The sequence below is a fragment of the Hydra vulgaris genome, chromosome 10 (genome assembly GCF_038396675.1).
Source record: "Hydra vulgaris chromosome 10, alternate assembly HydraT2T_AEP".
NCBI lineage: Eukaryota > Metazoa > Cnidaria > Hydrozoa > Anthoathecata > Hydridae > Hydra > Hydra vulgaris.
In genome coordinates, this window is record NC_088929.1 from 3942501 (window position 1) to 3970020 (window position 27520).

At 28.6% G+C, this 27520-nt stretch overlaps 2 protein-coding genes across 2 annotated transcripts in view; both read left to right on the forward strand.

Annotated features, from left to right (window-relative positions):
- Positions 1-2410, forward strand: part of LOC136086066 (uncharacterized) — a 2627-nt gene extending 217 nt beyond the window's left edge. Inside the window, exons 1-2 of the mRNA XM_065808333.1 lie at positions 1-891; positions 1035-2410. The exon at positions 1-891 is cut by the window's left edge and continues 217 nt beyond it. Coding sequence (XP_065664405.1) covers positions 1-891; positions 1035-2410 — 2267 coding nt within the window. The remainder of the gene's footprint in view (positions 892-1034) is intronic.
- A 4947-nt stretch (positions 2411-7357) lies between these two features.
- Positions 7358-9784, forward strand: LOC136085732 (uncharacterized). The gene is made up of 2 exons (XM_065807091.1): positions 7358-7507; positions 7593-9784. Exons 1-2 carry the CDS (start codon positions 7401-7403, stop codon positions 9727-9729), a joined length of 2244 nt encoding a protein of 747 aa, XP_065663163.1. The 5' UTR covers positions 7358-7400; the 3' UTR covers positions 9730-9784.
- Positions 9785-27520: the final 17736 nt, after the last annotated feature.

Sequence of the window (27520 nt, forward strand, 5' to 3'; positions counted from 1 at the left end):
TACAAAAAAATTTTGATTCATTAAAACAATTTTTGTATAAAGTTAATATGAATTTTCAAATTATTTGTCTCAGCGAGACATGGTGTGATGATAAAAATATCGAGAACAATTATAATTTCCATTTACCAAATTATAAAGTGATTCACCAAATTAGGACCTCGGGCAAGGTAGGCGGGGGTTTGTGTATTTTTATTAAAAACTCACTATTGTACAAAGTTAAGTCAGATTTAAGTTCAACCACTAATGATTATGAGTCATTGTGCATTGAACTCGTTAACAAAACCTCCAAAAATATAATAATCCATGCTTTATACAGACCACCTTCAGGTTCTATTAAAGTGTTTGAAGACCACATTAGAAACGTCATTAAAAATAATTATATTAAAAAAAAAACTGTTTACATGGTTGGTGACCTGAACCTCAATATTTTGGATTATGACTCAAATAAAAACATTAAACAATTTTTTAACGTCATTTTTAAAAATAGCTACATTCCTGTCATCAACAAACCTACTCGCATAACCAACAAAAGTGAAACTTCGATAGATCAAATTATCACCAATGACTTCATAAATATAAAGATAAAAACAGGAATATTTAAAACAGATATTTCTGATCATTTTCCCATAATCATCGTTGTTCAAAAATATAATAAAAGTGACTGCCAAAAAAATAAAAAAATAAAAACAAGAATAATAAACGACTCTTCAGTTAACCATTTTCATGACCTTTTATCAAGTGTTAAATGGAATGACTTGTTATTGAATCTAAACGCTGATAAAGCGTACGATATATTTATATCAGAATATTATAAATATTATAACAAAGCATTTCCTGAAATTACAAAATTAGTTAAATCAAAAACGTTATCAAATCCTTGGATAACTAAGGGTATCCTTAAATCTTCTAAAATAAAACAAAGATTATATAATAAATTTCTTAAAAAAAAACCCTACGTAATGAAAGCAATTATAAAAACTACAAACGACTCTTTGAGTCAATTATAAAAAGATCAAAAAAAAACTACTATTCAGATCAACTAAAAAAGCATTCAAATGATCCTCAAGGTACTTGGCGCATTATTAACGAAGTTATTGGTAAAAATAATCCAGAGAGAAATAATTTTCCGAAAATTCTTAAATTCAAAGACAACTATGTTATAGAAAAAGAATTAGTGGCTGAAGCACTTAATAAATTTTTTATTAATATTGGTCCGTCTTTAGCATCAAAAATTGAATCCTCTAAGATCAACTTTGATGCATACTTAGTCTCTAATAAAACTAATATTATGCCTAATGATAATCTAACTGAAGAAGAATTACTATGCGCAGTCTCTTCGATTAAGCCCAAAAAAAGTATAGGCGTCGACAATATAAGTGGTAACATCATTATAAATTCAATAAAACTGATTACAATCCCGCTTTTGTGTATCTTCAACTTATCTTTAAAAGAGGGAGTTTTTCCAGAAAAAATAAAAATAGCTAGGGTGGTCCTTATTTTCAAATCAGGCGATCCTAGTGACGTTACTAATTATAGGCCGATCTCTGTTCTTACATGTATTTCTAAAGTTCTTGAACGAATTATGTATAATAGACTCTATTCTTTCTTAATCCAAAATAATATTTTGTACAATAAACAATTTGGTTTTAAATCTGGTCATTCTACTGATCACGCAATCTTACATCTTGTCCACGATATATTTAAAGGTTTCAATGAAAAAAAATATACTTTAGGTGTTTTCATAGATCTAAGTAAAGCCTTTGATACTGTCGATCATTTAATTCTTTTGTCCAAACTCGAGTTTTATGGCATCAAAAATTCTAACTTGGCTTGGTTTAAAAGTTACTTGTCTAATAGGAAGCAATATATTTCTTACGATGGTGATAAAACGGATAATATGATTATTACATGCGGTGTTCCCCAGGGATCAGTTCTAGGGTCCCTTTTGTTTCTAATTTATGTCAATGACTTATATAAATTTTCTAATATTTTAAACACTACTTTATTCGCCGATGATACGAATTTGTTTTATTCTCATGAAGACATTAATATTTTATTTTTAACAGTTAACAAAGAACTTGATAACCTAACCCAATGGTTTAAAGCCAATAAATTATCTTTAAACATTACTAAAACTAAATACACATTATTCCATCGTGTTCATAAAAAAGAAAATATTCCACTTAAACTTCCAAATCTTTTTATTGATAAAAATATAATAAAAAGGGAAATATCGTCAAAGTTTTTGGGCGTAATACTCGATGAAAATGTTACATGGAGAGAACATATAAGTGTTGTTGAGAATAAGGTTTCTAAAAATATTGGTATACTGTATAAAGCTAAACAGGTCTTAAACCAATCTTGTCTTAAATACATATACTTTTCATTTATACATGCTAACACTTTTTAATATTTAGAATATTAAGTTTACTAAAATACTTTTTAGTAAACTTAATATTCTAAATGTTTATAATTTAAATCTCTATCATGTTCTTATATTTATGTTTAAACTTGATAAAAAAATGGCACCATATTTATTCAACTCTTTATTTAAAAAAATAAATCACATATACAGCACAAGATTTTCAAATAATAACTATACTCAATCCAAAACCTACTATTCTGCCACTAAATACTCAATCACAAACCGAGGACCTAAACTCTAGAATACACTTTTAAATAATGATCTTAAACCACTTTCTTCGCTTAATCAATTTAAAACTAAACTTAAGCAAAATCTTTTACTAAACGACAATGAACTAAATTTCTTCTGAAGCGTTTAAAATGAGAGTACTATTATTAATGATTTAGTATTAATAATTGTTTATTACTAAGATTGTCTATTCTAATACATAAATATGATAAATAGTCTTGTCTCTAGTCTTGTTTCTGTTTATTTTTTTTTTTTTTGTTTTGTCTTTTTTTTTGTTTGTTTTTTTTTTTTTTTTTTTTGTTTGTTTGTTTGTTTTTTCTTCTTTATTGTTGGTCTTTTTAGTAAGTAAAGTAAACTTAAGCGTTAATAAAAAAAAATAATTTATAGCATATGTAACTTTTACGGTTTTTCTTAGCATTGTAATTTACGGTATATTTATTACGGGGCTTAGTGATAAGGCAACTATAGTCTTCTTTTTGCCCCAGTCATATATTGTTTTTTATTCATGAACATTGTTATTGTAAATACTATTAACGAGGAAAAATATAATTAAAAAAAAAAAAAAAAACTTAAATTATAACGGCAGAAGCAGTTCATACTGCAATTCCAAAAGTATTTGCAGTCAATTCCAAAGATTCAGTATCTTTTAAGTAATATAAAGTTATAGCTACTTTTTTATCTGCTGATAGAGCTCTATTGTTAGGCGATAAAGGGTCTGGAGATAAATAAGGGCTCAACTCTGAAACCAAATTCATGAAAAGAAACCGTGAAAGCCTAAAATTTGTTTTCCATACATCAATGGGACACCAGTTATTATATTATGCCACCATAAATCAGTTCTGCCAGTTTTAAACCAGCAACTACAATTTTTTCTTTTAAAGCGCCTCTCTCTTGCTTGTTTCATCTTTTAAAGTGATTGTGATCGTTTTCGTAAAAGAATAATATTTAGAAAATTATCAAATTTAAATTTTTGAAGCTTATATAATACTATTAGGCTTATAAGAAGCATTATTTGTGTTATAACACCAGTTAAACATATCGTTAAAATGCGATGTATTTTTTAGCCGCCATCTTTAAAGTTATTATTTTCCCGATAAAGAGGGCAGCCCTGCTAGAAAAAGCCAGACTGACCTCGATGTCATTTTTTATTCTTTTGGCAAAAGTTCATATAAACACAATTTTAAACTCGTTTTCCGGGCTAGCACGGCAAACGGGCTAGCTCTTGTCCATATAAACAGGCCTTAAATAATAATAGTTAATTTCACGTAATGAAAACCAAACTTAACACGTGTTATTCTTTACGCTTTAGAAAGTTTTAAATACGCAACAGAAACCAAGGGCTAGAATGATTAATAAACTAGTATAGTTTAGTTCATAATTAAGTAACTTAAAACTAAGTTATACAGCTAAAGCTACATTGAGATATTTCTAACAACAAAAAATTCTAATTTTGAATAAGTATTGGCGTAATAAAAATAAAATTTGTTTTTAACAATTAAAATCTATTCCACCTATTTTCAATTTAGCCACGATTTTCCTGTGTTAAGTTTCTTAATGTGACTTAACATTTCATTAAGTATTGCTGTTAGAATATTAATAACTCGTTATAAATAAATTTATCTTACATTTTTACCTTACATAACACTGTATATTTAAAATTTTCACAGTTCTAATCGATACTCGTTTGGCTGGCAAAATTAAAAAAAAAAATTTTCTTTATTTTGCTAGCCAAACGAGGATCGATCAGAAAATTGAAAATTTAAAACATGCAGTGTTGCGTATAGTAAAAATGTAAGAAGAAAAAAGTTATAAGAAATTTCTCAAGATTAACGCGTTTGTTTTTTTGCTTTATATCTTATTTTTAAATCAAATTTTAAAACGCTTGATTTATTCTTGACGCTATGCGGAACTTAGATTGTGTGTTATTTGTGGAATAAGTTGTAAACCTTTATGTTTCACTTCTAGCCAAAGATTGCCGTGAACTATCACAGCTACTCAACGCCGTTAATGCATGTTCTGGAAAATACACGAATTTTGCGTTTTTATAAAAAGGTTATGTTTGACTGCATTTTTTTAGCCCAAATAATTAATTTTTTTTAATTTTTTTTTTTTCCCCGAGCGCTTTAATTTGTCTAAAATCAAATAAAGTTAACTTTTTTTTAAATTACTAAAGTTTAGATATAAAATTTTGCTTTATAGTTGATGAACCATATTTTGGTATAAAATGGTGCTGCTCTCAATGAAGATAAAACATTAAATTTAGAAAACAACTTTTTCAAACAAGTTTTAAGTTATATGTTTAATTTCTAACCAGTCATATGTCTGCAAACATATTAAAGGTCGAAAAAAATTAGTTATTTCAAGTTTAAAATCTGTTTTTTCCATTTTATATGAAAGTTTTTATTAATTTGAGTGTGAAGAACACACAAATTGACATACGACCAGTTAGACTTTTAAAGTTAAACCTTTTAATGTTTATTTAAAAGTCTAAGCTCAAAATTTAAACATTACTGTGATATGAACCACCCCTATTTTATAATGCCATAAAACTATTTTACTAAAATTCCGGTCTTTAAATTACCTTAGATTAATGTAAACATGTAAAATAGCGGGCAGAATATAAATTTACTTAACCAAATTTAGAATACAAGTAAACAACAGATTTATAATAAAATTTACTCAATTTTTTGTTATGTCAGAGCTGTCTATTGCTGATCCTTTAACTTGCGGTTTCTCTAAAGTTGCAGTATATATAGCTTTAACTGAAAAACATAGAATCAAACATTTAGTAAATGAAAATTATAAAGTTTTTAGATCAAGAGTGCTAAATCATCAATACAAAATTTATATTGAAAAAAATCCTACATTTCACTTTAGTTATGAACAAATAAAAAAAAAAGGCCCGGTTATTGTTAAACATTTAAAAAACATTTCAAAATTGTCTTTGAAAGATATTTTGCTTACCTTTTCCAAAGAAAGATTTATTAATTTAGGAAGCTCAAAAATGCTTCATAGCCTTTTTAACTGTCAAGAATGCATAGCTAACAAAAGATTAAAATTAGTGTTAGAAAAATTTCCTGTCAAATGTAAAAGGTTCAAATATAAAGCAGAAAAAAGAGGAATGTATAGGCAGAAAAAACTTTCAATCGCAACTCATAAAGCACTGAACAAACTAGATCAGGATTTTAATAAAACATTTTCCACCACATTCACAAAGGCTATGAAAATCAATATACCTAATCCACAAAATAAAAAAAACAAACTCAGATATGATGCAAATAAAATAAAAAATGATATTGAAAATCAATGGAAAGAAACCTCAACAGATAGGTATTTATATACGAAAGCTCAGCAGATAAGTATTTATAAACACCTGAGTATTTAGATCTATACATACTAAATATTGTTTGTACATACTGTATATACTACACAAGTGTGTGTGTGCTTGCTGCGCTAGAGAGAGAGAGAGAGGGAGAATGTACTCTCTCTCTCTCACTTTGTTTTACATATATAATATATGTATATAACACAAAGTATAATAAAAAATTAACTTTTTTAGGGCATTTGGTGTTCCTGTATCATTAAGCAATAGAGATAAGCTCCGCCTAACCCATAGTTTTGAAACACAAAAAAATGCGAAAAAAAGAAGAATATTAGAACTATCAGCTATAAAAAATGTAAGTCAAGTGCAAACAAATGAGTTGGTTAAAATAAGAATAGTTTATCTTCAAAACAGATTTGAGTTAAGTCAATATTTATAATTACAATGCGTCATTATGTTAAATTTAGGACTGGCATAAGTCATTAGTTCATCCAGTGACCCCTGGGTGAAGTAGTATGTAGGGATTTTTCTACATAAACCAAATAAAGAATCTAATAAAACCTAATAAATATCAAATAGAGGAAAATTTAACTTACACCATTATAGTTCTTACCAGCTCAAACGATCATTAATTATAAATGATGTTTGCATTTTTTATAATTTGGACAATATCACTAATTAAATGCAACAGATAGCCTTGGTATTATAATTTCAAGTTGTATATTTCAATATATATATATATATATATATATATATATATATATATATATATATATATATATATATATATATATATATATATATATATATATATATATATATATATATATATATATATATTCATACACACATACTAAAACTCTATTCACATCTAGAAGGAACCTACGAGATGTGGAAACACTCACAGGGCTCGTTTAACAATCCATATGACAAATGTGTTCTAAGTACAGAGAAGTACTAGCCATTCCTTATGTAGTTATGTTATATACCTTCTAGCATACTACAGAGAAGGATTAAGGATTGAAAGGTGCATATAGTGAGGCTTATACAAAGTTTTTTTTTTCTACCACTAATTTAGGGAGAGAAAAAAGCAAAAAACCCTGTCGGTTCTATTGAGAAATATTCTTGGAAACAAGTTGAGTGTTTGGATGAAATTTCATCCTACCCTAATGGTTTTAAAATAAACTTTTCTGAACTAGCACGTAAATTTTCTGTGACAAACAAAAAAGGTAATAGTTTTAAATGTCTGCGATATAGTATATTTACAAAAATAATAAACTAATAATAAATGTATTATGCTAATAAATTAGTTTTACCATTTTAACAGTAATAAGTACCAATAAAAAACAAGAATTTTAAACAAAATAATTTTTAGGTATTACACCCGCAAACGGAGGCCAAGTACTGAAAAGACTTTTAGAATCTATGAACTGCGATCTAAAAAGACTAAATCTAAAAAGAAAAATGTCAGATAATACATACTTTGATGGCACTAATATTAATAATATACAGTATAGAAGAAAAAAACGGAGGTATTTATTACCTTTCCTTCACTTATCATTAATAAGTTAAACTTTTCAAATTTTATTAATCATTCATGTTTAAACTCATTTATAGGTTAAACATGCCATACATCAGAGATATATCTTTGCCATGCGAGCCAACTAATAAAAAAATAAAGCAGCAACTCAAAAAAAAAATAGACGATGGAACATATAATTCAGGGGAAAAGATTGTACCCCAAAGATATGAAAAAATATTTATATCATCTGAAAATCAAACAATTACAAAAAAAGAGGTTCATATTGAAGGCAGAAAAATTTCCTTGAAAGATATAAGACTAAATATGTTCAAAGACCATGAGATTTTTATGAAAGTTCGAAACGATAATGAACTAGAAGCACTTTCTCAAAGGCAAATTGTTGATGCTCTTGATAATATTAAGGAATATAAAGATGAATATGACACCTTAACTAAAAAAGAGCTGATAAATATACTTAAAACTTATGAAAGAACAAGGAATTTAATGTTTTGGCATGATTGCTCCAGTATATCTAATCACACTCACTTTCTTGTTACTGTTAGCGTAATGTATGATACAGCCATATTTTTAAGTAGCTTTGAATATAAACAAAAGTATGGAGAGGACATAAATGTTCAATCAGAGGTCGAAAAGCCTTATTTATACATACTTGGTAGATGTCCTTCCAATGACCAGCAACTTTTGTATAGCGATGACAGGATTAATGACATTTTGCAATTGAGCAATCCCTTAGAATTCAAGGGAACACCTATTTTAGATGTTGCACGAATATTCAAAGGTGACAATCCAGCAGCACAACTGGAAGCTGGTCATCAGAAGGGTGGTAATTATTTTTGTTGGGCATGCAACATGCATGCAGATCTTTCTAATAATATATCTATATCACTAAGCTTCCCATACACTTCCTTACAAAATCGTATAGACCATATAAATGCAAGTAACACCTCACAGCTGGCAGTAAACCAAGGAAAAACCAAATTATATTCATTTCTAAAAAAAGATCAGATTGAACAAGAGCTTTATGAAAGAAATATTCAATTTCCATTAAATACATCTGTCAAAAAATTAAAGGAGCTATTGGCAAATGAAATGCATGGAGTGCAAGGATTGCCTGCCCTTCTTTTTAACAAACCAGGTTTTTCTTTAACGCAACTAAATCTTTTGCACTATGAAATTTTAAATAATGAACCAATGCATGATATTTCAAACCATATTAAAAATATATTTGATGAATTGCCATATTTAGTAGAAAAAAAAGATAAAAAAATTGTAGAAAATATAATTAAAAGCTCTTTCAATGGTATTGAAGCAAAAAATGCTGCCAACTATCGAAAAAGTTTATTAATAGTTACTAACTGGTTCCTAGAACATTACAAGGTTGATCACTTTGTTTTTAAATTTTTACTAACTCTGTGCGAAATACAAAACATCCTTTATATGCCAGAAGAATCTAGATCAACACACAGTATTCTTCGTTTAATAAATACCACATTTGTACATGCAATAATTATAAAAGAACATTTAGAAGCAAATTTAAAAAATAGCAAGCGAAAATTCTTTGGTGCATACTATCACTCAATCACATCCCATGCTCCACTACAGTATAGATTGTTTGCAGGTCGTACGTCTAATGTGGAAAAAGAAGAAGCAATGTTTCAAAATTTGAAACTGTCAACAAAAACATCTTCTAATCATCATTCAGATAATGTTATTTTTAATGCAATAATCCGCAACCAAGCAAAAAAATATTTAAATGAAGGAAAAAAGTTATGTGATGGCGTTTCAATACTTCATAAATTCTACCAACCATTACATAGTCTATTTAATGACACAAAAATATCATTTACTTGGATTGAAAAGAATAGCAATGAATATCAAAAACTTTTAGAAAAATCAGCTGACTATTTAGTAGAAGACATTAATGTATGGTGGAAAGAAGTTGAAGATGGAGTAGTATTCTTTGATATAAACTACCCCAATAATTCGAAAAAAATATTTACCCATTTTCGTTCCTCCTCAATGCAACAACAGTCAGAGTACTTAGAAAAATGCTGGAAACATTGTTTGGAAAACAAACACAAAATTCCTGCTTATAAAATCACAGTTAATGCAAATGTGTTTTATTTAGACACACTTCAATATTTTCAAATTTTTAACACTGAAAATATATCTAGAAATAGTATTATACCACTAGATATAATTTTGATTTAATAATATCAAAGTTTTTCAAATTAGTATTAAAAACAGTTATATAAATAATACAATTATTCTTAATGACAACATCTAATGTTATTATTATTTTATTATAAAAGAACTTAAATATTATAAAAAATGAGTTTATAACGTTGTTATATATATATATTTATATATATAACAACGTTATTATGCAAAATATGGTATGCATACTGCAAAATTATGGCTCAATGATTGTGTACTTAATTGTACATTCAATGGTTATGCACTACATAACGATTATGTGCATAAATAATTATAACTACATATATATATATATATTTACTACATATTAAATAGTTGTAACACTACATATTAAATAGTTATAACTACATATATGATATTTGTAGTTATAACTACACATATAATATTTGTATGTGTTAAATAATGCTATATAATATAGCATTATTTAATACTATATATCATAGTAATTAAATATGTAATTTAATACTATATATCATAGTAATTAAATAGTATTAAATAATGCTATATAATATAGCATTATTTAATACTATATATCATATATACCTATGTACTATCGCATTATTTATCATCTATACATATTTTCATATATATTCTCATATATATTTATATTGATCATATCTACATATGTAATATAGCATTATTTAATACTATATATCATATATACATATGTAAATAATTTATTATTAAATAACATTATTAATATTATATTATACTAGGATTATTATATTATATTAAGATTTATTATTGTTATCAAAAATGAATTTTTATTCATGATATAAAAAAATATATTACTTCTAATAATTGAGTAAAGTTCAACAAAAAATATATATATATTCAACAAAATATTGCGTTTCTTTACAACATTTTTTTACTTTTCGCAAAAGATGTTAAGTTTTAAACAATATCTAAACAAATGTTGCAGACCGGAAAAAAAGTATGTTTGTTATCACCGAGAATAAACAAGACAAAAAATTTTGAGAACTTACATTAACGCCGTTGAGTAGGGTTTACAATTATCCGACAATAATGACTATCCGGATATCGAATACTGAAAATTTAAATTATTCGGATTTATCCGGATATCCGGATAACAAAAAAGAAAATAAAGATGATTCAACTTAACACTTTTATGATATTTTTAACGCAATAATTAATTTTAACTAAAGTACTTTAGTTATATAGACTGACAATTCAAATATAAAAAGATAAAACAATTATACTATTTAAATTTATTTCATTTTAATAAAGGCATATTTAAAAGAAATAATTGCATTTAGGGTTAAGACTATTGTAATTGTAATTGTAAAAATTAAATACAATTACACATTACAATACAGTAATATTGTTTTGTAATATTACAGAAACGATACAAAAATTTTATTTTGGTATTGTATTGCTGCGATGAAAAACAGTTACAATAAGTATTGTATTGTTTTTTTTCTAACAATACAATAAAATTCGAGAACTATTGTATTGTATTGTTTTAATAAAATAAAATTACAATAACTTTTGTATTTTTTGATGAAAACATTTACAATAACTATTGCAGTGTATTACTTTACATTAAAGTAGAAGAGCTAACGTATTTTAACGTACTTATATTCATCTCTGACGAACGTTCTACTATTTTTGCTATTTTTTATTTACGGGTTTGCGATATATTGCAAATTTTATCATCTACCTTGTTATGCATCACCTACTTTGTTATGTATTTCTAAGCTCTAAATGGCCACAAAATATTGCCTGTCTGATGATAGCTTTACTATTATGAAAAATAACATTCATAAATTATTTTATTCAGCCCTTTTATTTTTTCCTCTTGATATTAATGCTGCAAAGGAACTTAAAATATATATGAAAATTAACTTTAGTAACACAAACAGTTAAACATAATAATTCTTCTTAAATAAAAATATTTATGTCTTTTATTACATTAACAATATATTGTTAATGTAATAAGTGCGTTAAACAATATATTTAAGTTATTTGTTCTTGTTTTAGAAGTTATTAAAAACATAAAATCATTTGTCAACAATGTAGTAACTATGCTGCTCTGTTTTTCTGCATGGGTAATTGAGGAAATCGCTGCTTTCAGCTTTTACTGCATAATATTATTAGCATTTTGACTTTTAAGCATACTTTCACTTGTTATTTCTTTTACAACTTCCTCGACCTCATTGTACTCAGTACTGCTACTGTCACTAGAAGATGTATGAATCCTTTTAAATATTTTTACTCCTAAAGGAATTGCGTTCAGATTTTGAATTTTATTCAAAAATTGAGTACAATGCGGAATATTGATTCTAAGAAGATTATTATTGTCATAAGGATTTTATCACGACGTTCATCCCTTTGCTTTTTTATAAATGTTTGCTTCGCTGTTTTAATAAACTTTTACTTATAATTGTTTAAGCTTTCAAATATAAATTTATAAACACCTACAGTGGTCAAAAGAATTGTAGAATTTTTACTCAACTTCTTTATAGCAGTTTCTATCGGTAATAAGACATTACCACTAATAGTTCTTCTAAAGTCTCCTCTGAAATCTTTTGTTGTCCTAATTCGTTTTAAGTTTTAATTATAGGATCTTTTATTTAAAGGAATTGTTTGAGCATGGTTATCAATGAATTCCACCAAGTTTTGACATCTAACATCAACTGCTATGTCATGCCTGCTTGTTTATAAACATATCCTTATAAAATGTTGCTTTTTACTGAAAAGAATTTTGTCATTTTTATAATTCTTTTGAGACTTTTTATAACTTCTTGAAAATCTTCATTGAATGATTTCAATGTCTTCCTCTAGCTCGCAGATTATGTTAGCATTTTCTAAACTATTTGTATTCAACTCATCATCAATACTTTTGTCAGATTCACCTTCACTATCTTTACTAACATCTACATAATCTGTTACTTCTTCATTTTCTTCACAAAAATATGATTGTTGTTTTTTATACAGTACATCACTTATTGCTAAATGCAAACCGTGGTTATAATAAAGTTGAGATATGATGCCTAATAGCCTTCCATACTTGACCATAACGGCTGCTTCATCATGTGTTGATGATATTAAATCTGACTTAATGTCAATTTGAAATTCTATTAACTTTTTTTCAACATACGGTTTTATTTATTCAGAATTACCTGTACTTTTTATGTGAATTAACCCCAATACATACACTTCAAATTTCTTCATTAAATTATCAACAAGAGCTCAAAGTGTAACATTAGGCTATCTATTCATAGAGTTATCAATCCACTCGTCTACTGTTAGCGAGAATTTAACATTTTTTTCCTTTAAATTCTTGATTTACTGTTTTGACTAACTGTTTCTTTTTTTTTAATTCATAAAACTTTAAAATCCACTTTGTTACAGAAGTAGGACTTTTAGGCATGTCAACACCTTTACTTCTAATATACCCATTAATGGCTTGTAATTTCACTATAGAATTTATTGAAAAACCATCCTCTGCTACACATCGCGATAAAATTTCTTCTAATGTTTTACTTTTAATAAATTTTTTTATACTAGTACTTTTAAATTTTTTCAATGTCGATGGTTCACTTTGTTCACAACTTATCTCAGGAAAATTTTTTGTAGCACCAAATAGGCTGGAGAAATTTAAGAGAATCTTATGAATTTTTAAACGATTAAGAAGTGGTGTTGTAGATGGTCCTTTACATCCTAGTTGTTTACAGCAATGCTTACAGAAATCTATGTCCCTATTTTTTTCATTTCTTTTAAAATATTTCCAAACTTTAAATCGTTTTGACATTACTATAACTTTTAAAGTTTTAGAAATCTAAAAATTAATAATAAATTTAAAATAGAAGCAACATATCTAGAATGAAATATTAATCTAGAACTTTGTGTAATAAGTCACTTATTAAACTAAATACTTATATAAATGTGCTTTAACTTGTTGTATAGCCAATTTAAAAAACAAACTAGAAACTGTTTTTACATAAAAGTATAAGCTTAAAATAATAATTAAAAAGTAAAATAATACAAATCATATAGCAAGCAAAAAAGTCGAGTAAAAAGTCAAGCAAAAAGAAATCATACAAAATGCAACCAAAAATAAACTAAAAGCAATTTATAAAAGATAAATACTGTTCAAGAATCCTTAATGCTACAAAAATCACTAAAGAAAATTTATAAAAAAACCATTATACTTAAATTTAAATTAAAAAAAATTTAGAAAATAGAGTATTAAAAACATGTAATTTATAATCAAAATGCCCAAGTTTAAATAGTATATACATATAAAAAATAATAATTGTCTACCTAATATTACATTAGTGTAATATTGAGCAGACACAAATCAATAATCAATCAATCAATTATGCAATATATTTCCACTTTAATAACTGCATATACAGTATTGGACAAAACATTTGCAACCAACATCGAACAATCCTAAAAAGTGTTCCTAATTTTACATATCTTAAAAACGAAACAAACTATACTACCACAGCAAACAGTTCAGGAGTCTGGAGTCATAGCATGCCATGACATGAGCAATCAGTTGACAAGTGACAGCACACAGGCAGAATTTCGTTGACAAGTGCCATTTTGCAGCGGACAAAACAAGTGCAACTTTTTTGGTTTGTTTCATTTTCTTAAGTCTGGTTCGTGTCAACATCACGGAAGTTTTTTAATAATTAAAGGAAGTATCCAGAAGTTTCCAGAAGCATGCAGAAGCTTCCAGAAGAAGCATCTGGAAGCATCCAGTAGCATCCAGAAATATCCAGAAACATTCAGAAGCATCCAGACGCATCCAGACGCTTCCAGAAGCATCGAAAAGAATCATCTAGAATCTTCCATAACAGGTTCACACAGGTTCATTTTACTATAAAGAGGTTCATTTTACTATAAAAATTATATAAGAGACTTGTAAATCGACGTGTAATTCAGTCAGTATATGGAAGTCAATCAGTCCGTATTATCAAGACAGTTTATCGAAGTGAGCTTTATCAAAGTATTTTATCGAAGAACATCAATACAAGAAGTGAAATACAACAAGTGTTTCATTACATCAATACAGTCCACATCCAACCAAGACGTTGTGTTCCACAGAGCATTATTGTATCATCACAAGGTAAATGTAACACGGTAAGCCTTGAGAAGCGTGATTATTTATTTTTGTTATTTTTATGACTTCAAGTACAAAAATGGCTCCCGACAGTATTGGATTGGAACTAAGAAAGAAAATTATTGGCGATTACGTAGGTGGAATGTCACAAAAAAGTATTTGTGATAAATATCGCGTGAAAAAATGGACCGTATCAGGACTATGTTCCAAATATCGTTCTATGGGGAAGTTGGCAGCAGATAACAAAGGTAGAAGACCACGTTCCACCACTTCTGGAGAGGATTTTATGATCGTCAGATCCGTCAAGAAGGATCCCTGGATATCATCAGTCGAGATACAAAAGCAATTAGAGCTGCCTGTATCGGACCGAACAATCAGACGACAAGCAGTGGTTTCAAGACAACCACCTATCGGTGATGGATTGGCCGCCTCAAACTCTGGATCTCAACTCTATCGAGAACCTGTGGGAGATCGTCAACTGCAGAATTAATCGTGAAGGTGTTCGTAATAAGGATCAACTGTTTGAACAAATCCAAAAGGCCTGGGCAGCAATTCCACAAAGTTTCATTGATCACCTGATCAAATCTATGCCTCGAAGATGCAAGGCTGTGATCGACAACAAAGGATTCGCCACGAAATATTGATAGCGAAATACAGCTTGGTCAACGTTTTGTCGAGATGCACTTGTTTTGTCCAGAAGGAAATCAACTTTTTTTAATACTTTTGATTAATTTATTAATTTTCGTGTACAAATAATGAACTTTGTGATGAATAAAACTTGAAGAACTTTGTCTCTAAACAGTTACATAGTTATTTCTCTAAATTGAAAAAATGCAGCACTTTTATATAAAGAAACTAAATTAGCATTATTTGGTTGCACTCGGTTTGTCCGATACTGTATATATATATATATATATATATATATATATATATATATATATATATATATATATATATATATATATATATATATATATAATGGTAAAGGACATTTACTAGCAGTTACAAACTGATGATGCATAAAGACCTACGATGGTATAAAACAATAATAATGTTTTAACTTCGGATATAACAATTGACCAAAACATTGTTCTCAAGCACCTAAATATCTTTAAAGGAAATAAGTCAATGGGCGATGATAACATTAGTCCGTTTGTTTTAAAAGCATGTGCCATATGGCAGTTCCGCAAACTTTGATTTTTCAACTTTCAATAAAATCTGGAAAGGTTTCATCATCTTGCCTCAGAGCTAATGTTACATCTATTTATAAAAAAGGTAGCGGAACAGATCCATCGAATTCAGACGAATTCGATGGATCAATATATATAACTTCTGTTCCAAGCAAACTTATGAAAAAAATAGTTTGACAAGTCATAATCGATCATTTGGTAAATAACAAATTGCTTTCCAAAACTCAACATGGTTTTATTTCAAAAAAGACTTGCATCACAAATCTTTTAGAAACAATGGACTTTTTAACTCATAGAAAATCAAAGAAAAAACCAGCCGACCTAATTTTTCTTGACTTTGCAAAGGCATTCCATAATTACATGTTTCGCATGTAAGACTATTGCAAAAGCTTAAAATGAATGGTATAAATGCCAATCTTTTAAATTGGATAAAAGCCTTTTTAACAAACCGCAAGTAGCGTGTTACACATGGAGATTCAAAATCTGCTGGATTGATGTAACTAGCGGGGTTCCCCAAGGTTCTGCGTTAGGACCAACACTCTTTGTCATATTCGTTAATGACCAGTCAATTCATGGCAAATCCGCCATTTGCAAAATGTATGCAAATGATACAAAACTCATAAAAGTTTTTGAAAATGATGAATACCGAGTTTACAATCCGATCAAGGCGAGATTTTTAAATGGACGCAAATCTGGCTAGTTGAGTTATATGTAAAAAAAAATGTAAAGTCATGCATGTAAACTTTGGAGCAATAAAATTTGATTATATTATGGATGAAATCAAAAATGACGGCACAACTAATAGGGTAGTTTTAGAAGTCACAAAATCCGAAAAAGATCTCAGAATTTTAATCTCCGAGAATCTTATATAGGCTTAACAGTGCAATGTAGCTGCAAACTAAGCAAATAACATGCTTAGAATTCTTAAACACACGTTTGTATCAAGAGACATTGACATTTGGAAAAAAATTTATCCTGCATATATTTGTTTGTCATACAAGCTTGGAACCCTTACTTTGATAGTGGCTTAAAAAAAATTGAAAAGGTATAACGCAACAAAAGTTCCCCAGGCATTGAAAAATAAAGAATGCAAAGTTCAATGTAAAATCACGAAATTAATCACTCTTGAAAACAGACGGAAAGAGGCAATCTTATTCAAAAATATAAACTTCTCAACAATTTAAACCCAATTGACTAGCACGTAATGCCTTGCAGCATAGCACCCACATCTCAACATCAAATCAGATTTCATCGCGAGATTGTCAGGAACTGCGAAATCAAACATAAGTTATTTAACAACCGTGTATTCAATGACTGGAATGCTTTGCCAGATAATGTCATCGAGGCAACATCATTTTATAAATTTAAACAACTACTGGGCAGTTTTCAGTCATCGTAGTTACTACAGCTCATCATTTACCGTAAATGCCACACAAATGAGTTCCGTAGTGGCCAGCATATGAGTTGGGTATAGACGTGAATACTGAGCTGTTGATGAGTTTAACAAGGCTGTGGCTTTGTGTAACTTAATTAACTAACTAAAATTATTCTAAAATAATATTAACAAATATAATTATATATATATATATTAACAGTAATGATAATAGTTAATATAATAGGCAATCATAATAAAGTAGTAAATTAAATTTATAATCAGTAGTTAAGTAGTATTAATAATAGTGGATTAACAGTAATAATAATAATAATATCAATGGTAAGATAATGTTGTATTCTTAGTAAGAAGACGACAAAGTTAGTAGAAAGTTATAAGTAGAAATTAAAAATATGATATTAACTTTTTTTTCTTTTTTTCTTTAGAAAAAAATAAACTAACATTTAACAAAATAAAAATTAACTTTTATTTTGGGTAAATATATTGAATTTATTTGAAAGATTGTTATTTTAAATTAAACTTTCTATCTTTTTAACTCTGTTTAAAAGTTTCCCGCCGTTAGAAATAAAACAATATTTTAATTATCAAATTATTATCAAAAAATATTCGGATTGGCGGAAATTTAATCAAAATTATCCGGATTTTCAAATAGTCAAAATTAGACGAAATATCCGGATAATCAGATATTCGGATATCCGGATTTGAAACCCTAATCACAGCCAACGAACAAGATTTTCAAATTTGAAAACCTTTTCATATATCTATAAATTATAGATATTATTCACCGAAGTTTTTTATTTCTATCCATTCCATTTTTAAATAGTGAAAGGTATTTAAATTTATGAGTTCAAATGACAAATACGTTTTCAAACTTTTATTTATTACTGTAATTAATATTATTCTAATCTACGCTGATCATAGCAAAGATTTTGATTTATCGTAAGTTAAGAGTCGAAATTAAGATTTTTATTTTCACCTACTACATACACTATTAGTTAAAAAGATAACACAGAAAACCATTTCAAAATAAAATTAAAAGCGTAAAGAGTTATTTTATTTTTTAGTCAGCAGTACAGAATAAAAACTGCAAAAAGTCGGAGATCCACCTTCATTAAACTAAAGTTAAAAATCAGAAAACATGGCTAGCGATGTCAATCAGCAACATTCATTTAAAACCACGCAAAGACTGTTCGGATAGCTTCTGGTAGTGCAATGATGTATGTTTCAGCTTTATATGCAGGACCGGTAATTAACAGATTACAAAACGCTATAACAGCGTAGATGAGAATAATGTTAATTTCTCCAATTTTTATAGTCATAAAAATATTGAAACACTTTATGAATGAAGAGCTAAACAAAGTTAATGAATGGTTTATATGCAGCAAAATGTATTTAAATGTTCAAAAAATGAAATTTTCCCTTTTCCACAAAACAAAAGAAATTTTCATGAAAAACATAAAACATAAACTCCATAGCAACAAAAACATAAAATATAAACTCCATAGAAAAAAAAATCTTTTAAAACATTGGCATGATCTAAAGAGTAAAGATATTTTTTAATTTTAGGTCCTTCTTTTATACATAGTTTTAGCTAAGTTAAGTTCTTCGTAAGTCAACTTACGGCAACATCGTATGGACAAATACTAAGAGAAGTTTATTTGTTTTAATTAATTTAAAATTAAATCAAAGCTGTGTTAATTACGCACAGATTTTGATTCGCTTTGTTTTGAGTGTTTTTTAAAATAGATCAATAAAATAAAATCATTTGAAACACTAAATCAACTAAAAACAAAATTAAATAATTACTAACATTAATTATAAATCAATAACCGCATTTTTTTTTTCCAAAGAAAATATAATAATATTAGGTTGAAAACGGCAAAAAGTCATAACACAAATAAAGTTTAAGTTTATCAATTTTAGACTTAAAATGTTAAATTAACCTACTTTTTGGTAAAAAATCAACATAAAAAATTTCCTCAACAAATATCAAAATATGATATATAATATAATTGATATTTTAACATAAAATATATGAAAATAAAAAAGTTATGACAACAAAAAAATTTTAAAATATAATTTATCTTTAAGGTTAATTAAACCTTAAAAAATATTCAATTAAATATTTACATTGGATATATTCTTGAAATGTAATAAACGACATTAGATTATAAAGTGTTTTAACTGGTAATTAAAAATGAGAAGATTGTAACTATTTTAAAAATACGTCAGTTTGAAAAAAATAATAATAATAAAGACTTTATAAAATCTGAAATCCCAATTGAATTTATTAAAACTTCTTATTTAATTCCTGATAATAAATTATGAGAACTGAATAGATTATGAGAGATATTTATTACTAAAAAAAATTTTTGAAGCAATCTGGTTTACCTAATGCTCATAATTCTAAATAAACTCTTGAAAGTCTCAACAAATAGATTGAAAATGCAAAATTTTTATGAAGTAGCAAAATTATCACGGCTTAATATTATGAGAAATCAGATTCCCTATCTTTTTTTAGATCCTTATAGATCAAGCATTTCCTTTTCAAAGCATAAAAAATATAAAAGGAAAGCATTGCTAACAAATGTACTGAACCTATTATTATCTTAAAATGTAAAAAAATTTAATGTTAAGAATTTTTTTTTCCTCGATTAAAGAGTCTTACGTAGGGTTGGGAATACCGAACCAAAATTCCAATACCAGTATTTCGGTATTGAAAATTTATAATCCCGGGATTCCGGTATAAAACCGGTATTATTCGATTTCCTGTAATAATACAAATGAATGAATAATATAATTAAAAAATGGTTTGGCAATTAAAAAAAGCTATATTAACTTATTTAAAGAATAAAAAAAAGATAAACAAAATTCAGTAAAATGTTAGTTATATATTAATCATAAGAAAAGGAAGAAAACATAAATTTTTAAGGTTCTACTTTTTCTGCAGTTGGTTGTTGATATAAGATCTCAGAAAAAATAGGTTGTTAAGCGAATTATCTATCATCCTTGACCAAATTCTGGTGCAGATTAAGCCAGTTACCGAAAAAGCTCTCTCTGATTCTACACTGGTTGGTTGAATACTTAGCAAATAATTATATATCAAAGTTAAGTATTTTCCTCTTATGCCATTTGTCTCAAAAAATGACATTTCTTTTTTTATTGAGCGTGTGAGATCTTTTTTATTTCGGTCGATTCCACTCTCAGGTAATCTGGTGGAAATTTTTTATGATATTGCTATCTCCAACTTTTCTTTTAAAGTCAGAGAAATTTCATTTCTTTAATCAACTTCATCATCATCGACATTGAATACTGTATTTGTGTCTATTATATTGTTGGCAGAAGTAGATGTTGTTGCTAAAGGTGCAGCTTCATAATGCAAGTTGGCCACACCCAGATGTTGTATCTGTGAAACGATAACTTTTGCGATTGTTTAATTAATTTTTGTTAATGATCGGAAATAATTCATAATCTCTATCGGTTTCATCATCGCTCGGATTTTCATTGGAGTCTACATCGTGTAAATATTGCAAAACACTTGAAATTTCTGTTCGTCTTTCAAGAATACTTACTTTTAAAGCTGCTTTCAATTCATAACTTAATGAACATGGATAGCCAGTTATTGATTTAATCATAAATTGAATAGCAGCATCTGCAGATAATAAAGTTGCATCTTGTCGGCAGATTGCTTCAACTGTAAGCTTAATAGGAAGTAAAACTGAAAGGATATTTGACAACATTTCAAACTCTGCATCTGAAAAAAAAATAGGTGGTTTTAAATCTGTTAGACTCTTTTTGATGCAATTTTTTAATTTAACAAAACGTTCTATTATAGACACCAAACTATTCCATCGTGTTTTTGAGTCTAAAACCAGAGACAATTCTTTCCCGAACTCTTCTTTTGCATATTTTTGTAGGACTTTGTCATTTTTTGTAGGCGAAGAACGAAATATTTTGACCACTTTTTGAACTTTTTGAATTATTGGTAACGTTTGCTGATGTACCAGAAAAGAAGAATTATCATCATCGTTTTCAATGGAGATTATGAGTAAACCATTTTCATTTTTATAATCTTCGTCAATTAATTCGTCGTCATCTGTGGAATTCTGCTCTTTTTCAAATCTGGGTGTAGGAACTGATGTAATGTTGGCTTCTTCTTCTTTATACAGACAATTCTCATTATAAGGTTTTTTATAGAGTGCGCCAATAACAGCCAACTGAATTCCATGCGCTAAACATAGTTGCTGATGTGCTTCGATTAACCTGCCTATCTTTGTCATAACTGCAGCGCCATCAATGGTAATACCTACAATTTTCTTGATCGAAAGCTTAAAATCACTTAACCTATCGTTGACAAGCTCAACACATTTTCCTGCGGGAATTGTTCCAAAAGTACAAATTAACCCCAGACTCCAAAATTTTTTGTCAGAGTGGGCATTAATATTTATGTAACGTCTATTTCTTATCGATATCCATTCATCGAATTCATCGTCTCGTATATTTTTACTGCAATTCAATACCATTTTGTGAATTTTTTGTGATCTTTTGGTATGTTAGAAAAGCCTCTGGCTGTTAAGCCTTTTCTGATATCATATGATGTGCAAATAATGTTGAGTGATAAATCATCACACGCAGTCATCCTAGTTAAAATAGCTGGCAATTAATCATCTATTTTATCACTTTTAAAAAAGTTGTTTATAGTTACTGAAGGTTTTGATGTCTGTAAAAGTTCTGAAGAATCTAAAACAGTGGGGCTACCTACATCTTTTTTTAACAAATTGGCTTTATGAATTGTTTTTAAATGGGTATGAAGACCGCTTATAGAACCTCCATATGTTTTTATTATTTTCTTATACAACTTGCATTTAGCACACTGTCCTGCTTTTTCTCTTACAAAATGAAACCATGGTGAATTTTTATTATTTGCTTTGGAATGCTCCTCAAAATCTTGAATATTCATAATGTTATAAAATATAAGTTTTCTAAAAGGTAACAAAATGTATAATTTATAATGCATAATTTAACTTACCGTCTGGAATTTTATATAATATTTTAATTTAACTAAAAATAACCAATATCATATATGATATTAATATATATATACCCATGTTTATATTTGTACGATGAATTTTGTTTCCATTTATAAGATCAATTAAAATTTTAAACTTTTTGAGCTTTCGAATGGTGAAATTATTTCGAATGGTGAAACTATTTAGAAAACCGAAATAGCGATATTCGACTTTTTTAATACCGGTATTTCGGCAACTATAAATTGTTCCAAACACCGGGATCCCAGTATCCAGGATCCCTGTATTCCCAACCGTAGTCTTACGCGTGCAAGCATACGTTTGAAACGTAGAAATTACAACAATGCGTGTGCATTGATTTAATGATTATACAATTTGGTTTATAAAACCTAAACTTTTAAATATAAATAGTGCGTACAGTCGTTTAAATTCTCTAAAACGCGTTTAATCGCGCACAACCGCGTTTTACGGGTGTTTATTGCATGAAAAAACTTCAGTTCCATATTTGAATTCCTTGGCCTCAAAAACACTTACTTTGATGGTAATTATCTTTTCAACTCATCTTATCTAATAGTTTGATATTTTTTCCATTTTTAACTTATTCACCCAAACTGTGAATAATTTTTAACTTATTCAGCCACACTGTGCGCTAGTGGAAAGCTCTATTTAAAAAATATCTGCATTTCATTAATTTTTTTACTTTTGATAAAGAAAAGAATTATAACCGCTATGTTTTTATTTGGTGATAGCACAAGCAGTTCAACATTTTATGAATAAAAATATTTTATCATGGCAAATTATTTATATGTAATTGGTTTTTAGTCTTCTCTATTAATAAAATGCAAAATTACTTTTTTTTTTAAATGCCTAATAAAATACAGCTCAAACAGTTTAGACACGATAACAAATTGGTAACGGTTTAGATACGTAAAACTGTAAAAAATTTTAAGAAAAAAAACACTCCATTAGCAGGACAAAAGTCTTGACTTCAACAAAACAAGTTAACGAAAATAAAAATTTTTCTTTAAGTTTGCAGAGGAAAAAAAACTTTCTAAGTAGCATCAGACTCTTAAGGAGATAAATCATCACCGGTGCTACTAGACACGGTGGTGGTTCATGCGTGTCAAGCAGACTTTCGCTGAGGAAGATTAACATTTCACTGAGTTAATCTTTCTCGGAGCATTTAAAATTTTTTTTCTGTTTTTTGTTTTTTGTTTTAGAACATGCATTAATAAAAAAGGGGACGACTGAATAAGTGCAAACTTCATAAGTGCGAAGTGCCATAGGTGCATTATAAGAACTTGTAAACATTGGGATAAGTGCAAATTGGCATAAGTACGAACTATAATAAGTAAGAAGCAGTTGCAAAAACTAACATAAGTGTGAACTGGCATTAATGCAAACTGGTATAAGTGCGCCAAAAGAATCCGCAAACATTGACATAAGTGCGAATTTGCATATGTGCAAACTGGCAAAAGTGCGAAGCAGTTGTAAAATTTGACATAAGTGCAAACTGTCATAAGTCCGAAGAATAAATCAGGGCCAACGATGCGGGTTTCAAAGTAAAATGGAAAATCGTCAATTTTTAAAAAAAGTCCTCTTTATCTAGAATTTTCTTTAAAAAAAAAAATTTTATTTTTATAAAACGAGCACGTAGACATGACCACCCGGTTTAGTCGGCTCTGTAAATTGGTCTATATGTGAACTGGCATGTGTGCGCCGAAAAAATTCGCAAAAACGCCTGATGCAAATTTGAAAAATGCTTCGCACTTATGCCAGGTCGCACTTATACCAGTTCGCACATACGTCAATCTTTGCAAATTCTTTCGGCGCACTTATACCAATTTGCATCTATGCCAGTTTGTACTTATGCCTGTTTTTGCAACTACTTTGCACTTATGCCAGTTGGCACTAATGAAATTCACACTTACTTAGCCTCTCGATGAAACAAGACAACAGTATAACTGACATTCCTATTAAAGTTAAACCATGCTTTAAGCTCAGATTGTAGTGAAAATATTGTTTTTAATAAGTTTGGAGTTCTTTGTGCTATATCTATCTATAACCTCTATAAATAACTTAGAAATGCAAGATATACCTAAACTGATTTTTTATTTATTTTCACTTTTGCCGATAAAAAAAAATTTGCAGTCGTAACTCATAAAAAATAATTACATGACCGGGGCTAAAAGGAGACAAATTTAGTCTTATCATTACGCCCCAAAAAATGCGTCATTAGTAGATAAAATATAGTTTAACAATAAAATATAGTTTCAATGTATATATCTCTGATTTAATATTATGAAAGAAAATGTAATATCTCGCATAGCGTTTATAATTTATAGTTTATAATTTATAGTAGAATTGTTTTGTAAAATAAAAGAAACAAAATTTAATAAAATATTAAAATGACCAAAATAACATTTAAGAAGGTTTGAAAAATAAGAAGATATGATTTTATATAAAACACATTTTATTGTTAGAGTAATTCATAGTTTAACTTATTTAATTAAATTTATAATACTTTTTATTGCCAATTAGGGGTCATCCATAAATGATGTCAGTAAATATGGGGGGGGGGGGGGGTAGGGAGTGCTGGAAAGTTTGACACAAATTGACAATGGGGAGGGGGTCTTGAGGCCAAAATGATGTCAATTTAAAATATTTTTTTAGTTTTAATGAGCAGATTTTAACGGTATTTACATCTACTAAATGGTATAGAAATGATGTTTTGTTTGTGGGGAAATTAATATTAAATGCGGGAAATTTGATATTATATTTTATTAAATTATTTATAATATAATATTATAAATTAATATAATAAGTTTCCCAGAGATATTAAATAAATAACAACTACTAACGTAAAATAAAAATTGCTATCGTTTTACTAATATATTACCATTTGACTGCGAACCAAATTATGTTAGAAATATTAACTCTTTGTATATAAAATTTACAATCGTTATTCGCTCCCTAGCGGATTATAAAATGTGGTTCAAAGTAAACTCATAAAAGTAAACTCATAAATTTGTCATTTTTTGAAATTAAATTGTCGTTATTTCAAATACAAAACTCTAATTGCTCTCTAGTTGATTGTAAAACGTGATGCAAACACATAAAGTCTATTGAAAATTCGAAACGCTAATTTCTCCCTAGCGGGTTGAAGAAACCCTTTTAAAAAGCTTGCAAAATCATTATTCTGATTGTGATGTAAACAATACTAATAAATCAATATTAAAATATGGATAAAACCGCATTACTTAACTTATTGATGGTCTCGTATGGAAATGCTCATCCCGATAAAAAAAAGGCTAATATCCAGAAAAAATTCCATAGTATATGGAACTCATTAAAAGAAGAGAAACTGGTGCATAAGGATCTTGAATCAAGAGTAATGTAATCAGTTTATTTAATGAAAAGGCAATGAAGTTCAAGAGCAAGCAATTATCATTTTGGGCCAATACTCCAAAACAGTCTGCCCCACGTATACTCCACTTGAATTTGACAAGAATTCCTCACAGTTTGTTAGGCCCACCAATGAGCGATCTGTTATTGGTGATTAACTTTGAGTTTGTTGACCACGAAAAATCAAAAAAATGCAAGAACAGTGGCTCAAGATCAACTCAATTCTGAGATTGCAGCTTTAAATTGTGAAGTTGCTGGACTGAAGATTAGAAAGAGAAGTGGATTCATTGCTGAAGCTGAAGAGGATGATTTGAAAAATAAAAGATGAAACTAGCTCATCTATGTAAAGAACTGGCCAAAAAAAAGTATGATCAAGCTCAACAGAAGAAAACTAGAAAACTGAAAAAAGCTAGAATGGAGGAAATCTACTTGGAGCATCCAGAAGTCAAAGAAAAACAAAAAATCAGAAAGAAACCTGGTCGACCGTCATTAGAAGTAGATCAACCTCTTCTTTTGAAGGCGATTATGGATATTGCTCTCCACGGTTCGTCCGCTGATGAAAGACGTTGGTCAGAGGTTCTTTGTGTAATGATAGCTTAGCTGTGTTTGTTAATATTGTATTAGTTAGAATTTTACTCTTAATTAGTACTTGTACTATTGTTAATATCCTTGAAATGTTAACAACTAATTTCAAGATTTGATTTGAATATAAATTACGAAAAAAATTATATCCAAATATATTTCTTTATTATTTAGAGGATTAAAACTCTCGACGAATTGACATCCGAGATGAACAAAATTGGATTTGCAATCAGCAAGAGCGCCCTCTACACTCGTTTACTTCCGAGAAGTTACGGAACATTAGAAGGCAAAAGGCTTGTCAAAACAGTCCCTGTTAGATTGATCAGTCCTCAGAATGAATCTCATTTAAAACATGTTAAGGAACTCTTTTGAAGTTCAACTATAAAATATGTGGAAGAAGTTTGTTCTATTTTAGGGCCAGATAAAGTGTGTTTCATTAGCCAAGACGACAAGGCTAGAGTGCCAATTGGAAGCAGCCAAAAAACAGGCGCCGTTGTTGATGCATTTGGAGTACCGGGTTACTCTCCCGGACCACGACTGGGTCGTGGCTGCTAAACTCAAGCTTATCCCATCTGTATACGCTGGAATTACGATCAAAAAAGATGGTCTCGGAAAAACAGATGCTGTTACTTATTCTGGACCTACCTACATTGCTGTTCGATCAGAAAAACACGCATCCTCGACCACCTTCGCTCATGGATTAGACTTTGGGCAGCTCTTGGATATCGCAGAATTCGACTCTATAACCAGAGATCCTCAAACTAATATGATTAAGCCTATCGTTGTGTTTAGCGTCGATGGAGGACCCGACGAAAATCCCAGATACCAGAAAGTAATTGAAATCGGTATTCATCATTTCTTGAAGAATAACCTTGACGCTCTTTTCATCATGACAAACGCTCCAGGCCGCGGTGCATTCAACAGAGCTGAGCGACGAATGGCACCTCTAAGTAAAGAATATCTGGGGTGATTCTTCCGCACGAACATTACGGAACTCATCTTAATTCTCAAGGTAACTACATTGACAAAAGTTAATTTGTAAAAATATTAATATAATTTTTAACCTATAATAACCAACATATCATTTTAAATC